Source organism: Leopardus geoffroyi, chromosome A1 (genome assembly GCF_018350155.1).
Source record: "Leopardus geoffroyi isolate Oge1 chromosome A1, O.geoffroyi_Oge1_pat1.0, whole genome shotgun sequence".
NCBI classification, from domain to species: domain Eukaryota; kingdom Metazoa; phylum Chordata; class Mammalia; order Carnivora; family Felidae; genus Leopardus; species Leopardus geoffroyi.
The window spans coordinates 123,807,313-123,818,358 of record NC_059326.1 but is presented as its reverse complement, the minus strand read 5'-3'; the positions used below and the strand labels follow the sequence as shown (position 1 = coordinate 123,818,358).

The 11,046-nt window shown below is 40.3% G+C and overlaps 1 protein-coding gene across 4 annotated transcripts in view; it reads left to right on the top strand.

Moving 5' to 3' along the window:
- Nucleotides 1-6,737: 6,737 nt before the first annotated feature.
- PLPP1 (phospholipid phosphatase 1) overlaps nucleotides 6,738-11,046 on the top strand; it is a 91,332-nt gene continuing 87,023 nt past the window's right edge. For 2 of the 4 annotated variants that reach the window (XM_045493384.1, XM_045493377.1), the window contains exon 1: nucleotides 6,738-7,213. In XM_045493384.1, the coding sequence (XP_045349340.1) occupies nucleotides 7,156-7,213 (58 nt within the window). In that variant the 5' untranslated portion in view covers nucleotides 6,738-7,155. Of the gene's footprint in view, nucleotides 7,214-7,288; nucleotides 7,430-7,490; nucleotides 7,639-11,046 lie in introns of those variants that run through there. The other 2 variants (XM_045493394.1, XM_045493412.1) reach the window with 2 other exon arrangements.

The following is an 11,046-nucleotide window of genomic DNA, read 5'->3' as shown; positions in this document are numbered from 1 at the left end:
TTGACTTCCATTCAGGTGTATTCCATACATCTTCATTTAGAAGGGGATAGATCCACCTTTTAAAGTACTTCATATTATCATGGACACAAAAAAGTGCTTATAAAGTGGTGTCATGGACCTGTAAATAAAGTGGCAGGAAAATTAACCCTACTCCTCCCTTTCCCTCCAGACAAGCTTAAATTTGGGGGTAAAATACTAAAATAACAGGAAAAAAGGGTCGGAGGCACAGTTTGACTCTCTTCTGAACTCTTATTTATTTTCCTTTTTCTCATTCATTTGTTTATTCAAGCAATTTTTTTTTTTTTAGTTGCATGTGACTTCATTGTGCCAAGTACAACTCTAGAGCTGGGAATACAGTGCTGAAGGATGCCTACTGCCATTGCTTAAGGAAATGAGTTAGGCAGTCATACCCATACAGTCATGGGTTGAAGAGAGGGACAAGTATAATGTGAGAAGAGCACACCCATGGGTTGTGAACAGAAAAGGAATCAGGAGAGAAGGGTGGATTTTATTTTGTTTCTAAAACAGCTGAAGAAGGTAGATTCTGAAGAAGAGCAGGAACTAGATGGCAATCCTATTCAAGATTTTTTTTTGTTATTGAAAAAACAATTTTAATGTTTATTTTTGAGAGAGAAAGAGCTCACGCGCGCGTGAGAGCACGAGTGAGGAGGGGCAGAGAGAAAGACACAACCCAAAGCAGCCTCCAGGCTCTCAGCTATTAGCACAGAGCCCAACCAGGGGCTCGAACTCACAAACTGTGAGATCGTGACCTGAGCCAAAGTCCGATGCTTAACCCACTGAGCCCCCCAGGCACCTCAAGAGTTTTTTTAAATAACAATATACGTGTTGGCTTTAACACTATAGATATTTTATAGGTAATTAACTTCTGTATTTCTGGTGATACATTTTTAAAAAGATTGTTAAAGAAACAATTTGTGAGCATCGTAGAGAAAAGGAAGTGGTGATCAACAGAGCCAGGTGTGGATTTACTAAGAACATGTCACGTCACACCAACCCCCTTTCTTTGGTAGATTAGGGAACTATGGTAGATTTTGGGTTGAGTGGGTGGTAGGGAAGCAAAAATAATGGAGGTAGATTCACAGAAATCTTTGTTTTTGAAAAAAATATGTATTGTATGTCTGCTTAGATCAGACATTTGCTAGGCAGCTTACACTTTCGTATTCGATCATCACAGTAAGCCTATTAAGAAAATCTTGTCTTCCTAAAAATCAACTGATGACATAAAACACAGGATCTGCAACACTAAGGGAGAGTGTTGGTGGGAGAAGCTGGTTTGCTCATCCATGAGGCCCCCAAAACTGATCCTAGAGATTTACCTCCTTCCTATAGTTCCTCACACTCGTGCACTGGGCCCAAGAGTTAACAGAAGACTTTAACCCCAATACCCTGTAGCAAAACTGTAAAAGGGCTACAAACCATAAACAAGATTTTAGGAAAGATGGAGGGTAATAAAATGGAAATAAACATAGAAAACAACTTGAAACTGAATAATGCAGTTTACAAAATAAGGTTTGTCATCTTCAGTTTATAGACTTCAGAGATTAGAACTTCCGCTCACTACTAGATTACCTGTTTTAAATGACTCTTTTTGGCAAATCACTATGCATTTTCAGTGATTCCTCTTTGCCTCCAGCCACACTTTTAAGCTATAAACTGCTTTAACCTTCCTTTTAGAACCTTCATTTCCACTAATCCACCATGTGAGCGTTTTCACCTCCTTTCCCACTCAGAGGCTTCAGAATGTGCCATTTATTTTGTCTCTATGCTCAAACCATTCTTCAAAGTTCATTCTCCTTCAGCACTCTTTTCTCTCTGCCCCAATTTTTTCATGTAGGTCTGTGTGGTTTGAAGGACCAGTTTCAATTAAGTTAGCTCAAGTGAAAGCTTTTCTTAGAGTAATATTACATGATTTCTCAGAAATAGTACTCAACATACTCTTTAGCCTTCTATCAGTTGTGATATTTGAGGCTTAAACAATTGTTTTGTTTATTTTTGTTTTTTCTTACATATGGAGAAATCTGGAGGTAGCTAGTTGCTGATTGTTTTAGTGGCTCAACATTTAAAGACCAGTGGCACTACTCTTCTTGGCCTTTTCTTCACCATCACAAGATGGCTGCTATAGCTTAAATATCACATCCAAGTTCAAAGAAGGTAGGAAAAGAAGGGAAGCCAGTCTTTTCCTTTGATTAGGATAGCAAAAACTCTCAGAGAAACCTGCCAGTAGACTTCTGCTTATATTGCATTTATAAGAACTCTGTAACCCAGCTACTCATAAAGAAAGTGAAATCACAAGCCACAAGTGATTACTATTGAGACTATAGAAAGAACTTATACACTTTGATAAACATGAGGTATACAACCGAATAGAAAAAATATGCAGAAGGCAGGAAATTGGTAGAAGAAGAAATATCTTTGGTGAGCAAATTGAGAGAAAGATGCTCTATCACATTAATGATCAGGCAAATGCAAATTATGACTACATTGTGATAGCCGGTCATTATGACTAAATATTATCCACTGAATTAACAAGAATTAAGACCTCTCAAAAATAAGTGTTGACAAAAATGTGGGGCTGTCTCCACGGCTAGTGTGGGTAAGGTAAAATGGTACAACGACTTGGGAATACAACCTAGGACTATCTAGTGAAGTTGGATGTGGGCAGATGCCTTGATGTAGCAGTTTCACTGCTAGTGATTCCACACAGGAGACATGCATGCCAATGTTCACAGCAGTATTTTTTGTAACAGCAAAAATGGAAATAACCCAGATGCCCATTGTCAGAAAAACGTACAAAGGATATATTCATATAATAGACCTACAACTATTGCAGTAACATGTATAAATATAAGAAATACAATTTTGAGAGGAAAAAAAATCAAAGGGAGAAGACTACATATATCACATAATGTTTTTAAAAGGTAAAAACAAGAAGGCTAAGCAATACATTTTTAGAGATACATACATATATGGTTATATGTTTTTCAACAGAGAAATAACAAAGCAAGAACAAAATAAACACAAAATTCAGGATAGTGGTTAGCCCTCTTGAAGGAGGGACATGGGATACAACACCCAGGTGAATTCAATGATCCTGCAATATTCTAGGTATTAAATTCAGTAGTGGATTAATAGCTGCTCATTTTATTATTATGCTTCATAACTTGTATTTCATATATTATATATTTATATGTCAAATATTACATAGTAAGAAACAAGAAAAAATAGCTTTGGTAATAAGTATTAAAATAATTTTAATACATCATATTGCAAAAAACATGTTGGAGGGAGGCACATGCTCTGGTCAACCAGACATTTACAATTTTAATTGTTTTAGCTTCACAATGATATTTTAGTATAATAAAAACTGTATTTGCTTCAGTTCAGGTGGGAAAAAGAACATAAGCACATACAAACACAAATGCTATAGGGGAATTTATTATTACCTTGCAGCAACTTTGGGAAATAAATAAGTAGTTGAGACAAGAAGCAGGGTGATAACAGAAAGAGAGAGGCTTAATAATTTAATGTTAAAGAACAGTGCAAGTAGAGGAGTGGGAACAGAAGTGAGAATACAGCAATATGCAAAGAGAAAGTGGAAATGGAGGATGTAGATTATAGTGTCCTTTTCAAAATGCTTAGCAATAAAAGAAGAGAAAAAATTAGTTTCTGTCACCTTCAGGGAGTCTTCAGGACTATTCTTCCCAAGCCCACTGTGTTTTGCTTTTGTTTAATGCCTGTATTAGACAGAGGAACATGCAGGCCCAAGGATAAACTTTGTTAGGCATTTAAGAAAGCTTCTGAGGTTTCATGCCCAATCTAGGGACACATAAGTACCTATCCCCAAGGGTAATAGTGTCATTATTCAATCAGTGTTTCCTTTTTATTATTTTCACTATCATTTCAAGGTTATTTAAGTTATTCTCAATTCCAAATATTATACCAGAGTCCAATCATGACAATAGACCAAAACAAATACCACCACTCCCAACAACAAAAACTCCCACCCCAAAAGAAAATGACATTTCTTAGACATTCTCTCAATAGAGGATTTATTCATTGCTTATAATCTGCACAAATTACAGATCCCATTTTAAAAAACAGGGAATGACTTAATACATTTTAAAGGACTTTGCTTTGTTGATCTATTTTTATTTATTTAAACATTTTTGTAATGTTTATTCATTTTTGAGAGAGAGACAGAGCATGAGCATGGGAGGGGCAGAGAGAGAGACACACACACAGAATCCAAAGCAGGCTCCAGGCCCTGAGCTGTCAGCACAGAGCCCAACGTGGGACTCGAACTCACAAACTGTGAGATCATGACCTGAGCCAAAGTCGAATGCTTAACCAACTGAACCACCCAGGTATACCTTGTTGATCTATTTTTAAAGCAATTATCTGTAACTCCTCCAAAGGGCAAAAAAATCTGTTAATATATTAACTGTTTTCTTTACTTCCTTCTCAGCTAAGACAATCTGTTCTGGTGTTGGGAAAGGACAGGCAAGAACAATCTATCACCTCCCTATGTAGTTTTTACAGAGTTCCCAGGTAAAATGCTTATTCCTGCTTTATGTGCCTGTTGTACACCAACAGACTTCTATCACAATATTCATTCAATTACATGCCAGTCTTTTTGATCAAGCAGCAGCCTCCCAGAGGGCAGAGGTCTTTTCTTGCTCATCTTAGTCTCTCTATAGTGTGCACTGGGTCTTGTATATACTGGGGACTCAATAAATGTTGAATGAATGAATGAACAAACAACAATTATTAATCAATAGGGTTTTTTGAATGTTTACTTTTGAAAAATCATTTTAAAAGTAAATGTTTATTTCAAAAGCTGTTTAAATAAAGCACTCTCCCTAGATTATGTCCAGCATATAATCACAATAAATATTTTTTGAATGAATACCAAATACGTAGATATCACAAGTAATTTCAATTTGTTATGGCCTTGCACTCTAGGGGCCTTGTAACTCTGGAAGTAAGGGAAGCCATATAAGCAATGGTACATTATTCTCAGTTATAAACTGTTTAAAACTTTTTTTTAAGTTTATTTTTTATTTTGAGAGAGAGCTAGCGAGCATAAACACGAGCAGGGGAAGGGCAGAGAGAGAGGGAGAGAATTCCAAGCAGGGTCTGCACTGTCAGTGCAGAGCCCAGTGCGGGGCTAGAACCCACCAACTGTGATATCATGACCTGAGCCAAAACAAAGAGTCAGATGCTTTAACAGACTGAGTCACCCAGGCCCCCCCTAAATTGTTTAAAACTTTTAAAAGATATTCAAACAAAGGTGAAATACAGAATTTACTTAAAAAAAATTTTTTTTTATTTGAGAGAGAAAGCGTGTGTGAGTGAGTTGGGGACAGGGGCAAAGGGAGAGAGAAAGAGAATCCCAAGCAGGTTGCATGCCCAGTGCAGAGCCCAACGTAGGAGCTCAATCCCACCAGCCTGGGAACATGACCTGAGCCAAAATGAAGAGTTGGATGCTCAACTGAATGAGCCACCCGGGCTTCTCAAAATTTACATTCTTTTTAAAGAAGAAATGCTTCTTCAAATACATTCTTGCTTGTGGGATATCACTTGGGGCTTTATCTTCAGAATCATTGAGGGAAATGTTATCCCTCCATTGTTTTTTTTACCCCTCTGTTTTTTCAGGGGCATCTGGCAGTTAAAGTCAGAGAAGTAGTAGGTACAGTTTTTGATTTGCATCTTACATCTTTGTATACGAAGATATGAATAATAAGAAAACATACCAGTCCTTAACAACTGTAGAGGTTTTGACCTTTTATAGAACATTTTCCTATTATTTTTTTCCAGGCTTCACCACTTCTTGACCAGAACACACAGCAGGGATTATCATCCCAATTTAACAGGTTAGGAAGCTGAGATTACTAAATCTCTGCTAAGGTCCTCCTAGAATCAGGGATGAGAAGACTGCTCATTTCAGTTAAAGAAAAATTATTTATTGACACTTGTTAAAACGGTGAGGAAGACTATTACTAAAGAGGGTCAAAATTACTGCAATAGGAGAACAAAATTGTGCTGAAATTTGAATAAAAACAGCTGGGAATACACAGCCAACAAACAAGAAGAGTGACTGGGTCAGTGGATGGAAAATTACCATGAAGAAACAGTAAAGCAGGCCAAAGGTGGAGGATAAGGAATTTGATCACGTATCAAAGGCATCAGACATCAAGAGGGGGATGACTTAGCAGGATTCATATTAATACTGAGCTCGGCCAGGCCAGACTTGAAGGCCTAGGTGGAATCCTAGACAAGTAGAAGGTTCAGAGGAGCCTAAGTAACGCTAGGACAAGTCTTTTGTCACTGCCTATCTTGGACCTCTTTATTATCCAATCCCTATGGATGAGGATGGCTGGCAGGGAGCCGAGGATGGCTGGCAGGGAGCCGACGCTCTAGGATCGAGGGTCTGGAGTCTAGCTCTCCCTCCCAGGCAGGAGTAACCGGCTGCCAGAGCTAAGGAGACCACGTCCCGCGACCACCGGACCCACGCGGGTCGGAGCAACGGCCCTTGCCTCAGACCCGAGGCGCCCCCAGAGTCGGCCCAACAGGCAGTGCAACCCACTTCAGGGGCGGGCCCTGCAGGTCGGGCGGGGTGGGGCCGGCACCCTTTATTTGCTGGTGCTCTTGGGCGGGGTTCCAGGCCCCGCCCCACCGCCCGTTACTGGCCGCATAGTCTCCATCTCCCTCCCCTCAGCCAGCGAAGGCCGGCGCTGGTCGGTCCCGCTCTGCCCAGCGGGAGGGGCCGAGCCCGCGTTCCTCCTCCCTACGGGTTTCACCCTTAAAGCACGAGTCCTGACGCTCCGCCTGTTGGAAAGGGTGCCGGGATCCGGACAGCAATCTGCCAGGGCAGGCCAGGGCCTACCGAAGAGGGCCTGAGACCAGGGAGCAGCCCCAGCTGGCACGCGAGCGTCTCGGCGGGTGAGAGCTGCGAGGGCAGGGGTCCCGGGCGCCATTGCTGGCCGCCAGAGCGCCGCCCGGACCTATTCCGCCCTCAGCTGCTCTACCCGCGCCGGGAGGAGCCGTAGCTCGGGGTCGTCGCCACCCACTGGCCCCGTGTCGTAAATCGTGTGCCTCATCTACCGCGCGCTGCGGGCTGTTGGGACCGAGACCATGTTTGACAAGACGCGGCTGCCGTACGTGGCCCTTGATGTGCTCTGCGTATTGTTGGGTACGTACGCGCCGCCGGCCTGAGGGGCGTGTGCGTGCGAGCCCGGGGTGGGGTGCCCCGGTGGGTACGGGCGTGTGTCTTCTGGGAGGGGACTCGCCGAGAATTGCCCACGGGCGTGGGGGCGGGTGTGTGTTTCTGACGCGCGCACCTTTGCGGGGCGAGACTCGGGGAACGGCTTCCGCAGCCCGGGAATCCCGCTTTGCAGCCTGCACCTCGGTCCGTGTGTGGCTCCCACTGTCTTGTCTGTCGCCCGCCGGTGTGCTGAGCCTAGCCCTGCTTGGACGCTGTTCACGTCTCTGCGCTCCGTCCCTTGCTCCTGTCCTCTGTTTCCCGTTCCACTTCCAGCAGAGCCGGGTGGGCTCCTCCCCTCTCTGCTGTAGGGAAGCCCGGTCACTGGCACGTCAGGATCTGTAGAGACACTGGAGGTTTGATTCACTGGGTATTCTCAGTAATAGGCGCCCCGCCTGGTTTATCTTACTTGTGGGAAGCAGTTTAATTTTTCGTCTATAAAAGACTAGAACCTTCCTAATTAGAAGGCGTTACCAGGTTGTAAATTGTCAGGTTGCAAGTAGGTGTGAGGATGCCAAATTTCTGCCTATGGATCTGAAGAAACTGGCTGTTTGGTTGTGTATGCGCGCGTGCTCCAGACCTGCTGTTTCCTTCTCTGTACAGACCTTGCCATGGTGTAGCTTTCCATCTCCTGTGACAGCCCACAAGGAGCACTACACATTCTTTGGCTGCAGCAATTCTGGCGTTGGCTTCCTGATGGAAGAGTTCATTTCTGGGGCTTCAGGTTCCCAATTGCTCCTTGCTTTTGACAAGAAAGAATTGAAGTCATCTGGATAAGGGATAGGCATCTGGATAAAGGATTGGAAGGAATAACTTTCACCTTTTTAATATGTATTGTGTGTAAGGTAGTATGTTGAGAACTATTTAGACGTTGTGGGGGAAAACAAACAAACAAACAAACAAAAAAGCAAGAAGACCTGCTCGAGGTTTGGGTAGCGAGAGTCAGGTATCAAAGTAATGGTACTGGCAACACCTCAGTGTTGGAGATCTGTGACTGTGGCATCCTTGGTGCAGGTGTGCATAATGGCTTTCACCGATAGGAAATATCCCCGATTTGAATCCAGTATTCCACTTTTCCTGCCTCAAACCTGACCATTTAGGCGGCTGCAGTCTTGCTGAATTCTTATAAATTCTGTTTCCTCTTTTTTGAGGTAAAATCCCTGTATTATTTATGAAATATTTTTATTGTTGACTGAGAGCTCTTTTAGAGCTCCACAGTGAATTTTTGGAGTTAAGTTCAGAAAAGAGAAACAGAATTTTGGAACACTATATTTTATAGAAACAGAAGTAATTCTTTCTCTCTTTCTTTTTTTTCCTCCTCAACCCCTTTGGAGAACTAATTCTTCAAATGTCAAAACATACTAATAACTACATTAAATATATTGAAATTTATTTACGATGAAAAATTTACCTTTGGTGAAGACATTAAATTTTATTGCAGTTTTAGATTTTTCTTTTTTTTCTTTTAATTCCAGTGTAATTAACATACAGTGTTATTATTAGTTTCAGGTGTACAATATAGTGATTGAACAATTCCATATATTTCACCGTGCTCATCATGATAAATGTACTCTTAATCCCTTTCACTTGTTTCACTGATCTCACTACCTACCTCTCCTCTGGTAAGATGTTAAATTTTAAAATGTGCTAAAGCACAGTGTCACTAGGGCATTGTTAAATGTCACATATATTTTAGTGAAGGGAGAGGAAAATGTTTGGTCACAAGTAGTTTTGATAATTCCAATATATTGGATATTACCTGCCATTGCCACAAATTGTGTACTCTCAGAATTATATATCTATTTCCTCTTCTCCCTTGTGAGAGTTAATAATTTGTAAAACAAATGTCATGTTTTTTTCTGTGGGCCAAGCACTGTACTAGGATAAGTGAAACCTCATACTGCTTTAAGTTAACGAAAGTTAATATTAATATACACAGTCATATGGTAGGTCTATGTTTTGTTTCTGTGTTTTTAAATTCATCTAAAATGGAGAACCCATTTGTAGTACGGTTTTATAAATTATAAGTTCTTCTGGTCTGTGTTTTCAACATGATGCAAATATCACATAATTGTACTGTAGAGGTAATAACAGTTTTTTTGCTATAATTTTATTGACCTGATATTTTCAGGATTTATGATGGTTTTCAAAAAGATGAAATTGTGTTTTTGATTTTAAGTGTTTTTAATGGTTTTGGGAAAAACTTGCTTTGGGGGCTTAGGGATTAAGTATGTTTTAGAAAAAGATACCTGGTCTATTGAAACATGTTTTATCTGTTATTGTATTGCTCAAGTTTCTTTTAAAGTAATTCAGAAGATTTTCATGATGAGCCCAAAATTCCCTTTCCCTAAATAGAAAATGAAGTACTAGTTTATTTTAATTTGGTAGATAAGATGACGTTAAATTTAACAATGTCAACTCTCCATTACAAACAGCAATGAAGGTGCTGGGATACAAAACTTTTTCATACTGGGTTTTGGAAGGCAATACATTTTTATAGCAAATTCACCTCTTGGAGTCTAAAGGTTATTTTAAATTTGGCTTTTATTCACTTTACTGACAGCAGGAGATTGACAGACTAAAATTATGGTAGCTTGAAGAGGGTTATCAATTTGGAATTAACTTTATTCTTTTTCTGTGGAGTATATACAGTTAAGAGTTGCCTATACCAACAAAAAGATGATTAAACACTTCTTAAATACAGGGTTATATGAAAGTGACTCATAATTATAATGTGAATATGTTCCAGGTTCTGTTAATGACCACCCCAACATCATACAGTATATCCATTTTAATTTGATGATGTAACATGATTGTGTCACATGACTACTTTATAATTTTATGGAGTGTGATGTCTGTTGAAGTGATCATTAAACATGTGCTGTGTGTGTTTCTACCTCTCAGTCATGTTTATCATGTAAAACATGAATTCCTCCATCTCATAAACCAAATGATGAGTTTCTTCGGTGGATCTGGTGAGTTCTTAGAAAAAGTCAGAATTTTGAGATATAATGTGTGTTTGAAATGGAGCATAGTCTTGCCATTTTTCTCTAGATCTTTTGATGATGAGTTCTGTCATTGTAGAAAAGACTGGCTGTAAGTATCTAAGCACACAAGAAAAGCTGCTGGATAGGAAATGATAGCAGGCTGGTATAAAGGGAACTATGTTTTTGCTCATTGTGTTAAATGATGTCCTGAATAAAACTTACTAGTGTTTAATTTCTGAGAGTCATTCCACATTTCATCCCTTGTGGCATAACGCTGCCAGTTATGGACGCTGAGTCCACTGATGGATTCAGTGCACATAGGTTGAAGGCTGATTCAGGTGCATGTTAGGTGCTAGGGATTCAAAGTTGATTAAGACAATCCTTGCCCTAAAGGAGTTCAGGGTCTAATGAAGGACAAATAAACGGCTTATAGTACATCCTGATAAGTGTAATAATTGAGGTATGGAATAGGTGCCCTTTGAGTACAGAGAAGGGACTTGTCTTAGACCTGATCCATTGCAAATAAATGGTTTGTCTGTTTATCCTTAGGGATGCAGAAGGGACAAAAATTACCTAGAATTACTTTTAGAATCTTTTTTTTCTTGCCCACCTTCATGTAGGGCAGTAGAAACCCAAGTAGGTACCCTACATTTATGACTTTTTTGTAGACAGTTCCATGGTGTCTAAAAGATTTAAGAGGAACTGGCAAAAACCTTTTGTATACTTGTGTTTTGCTGTGTGGCAGTCATTTAGAATACCTTTTTGTGCTCCACATTC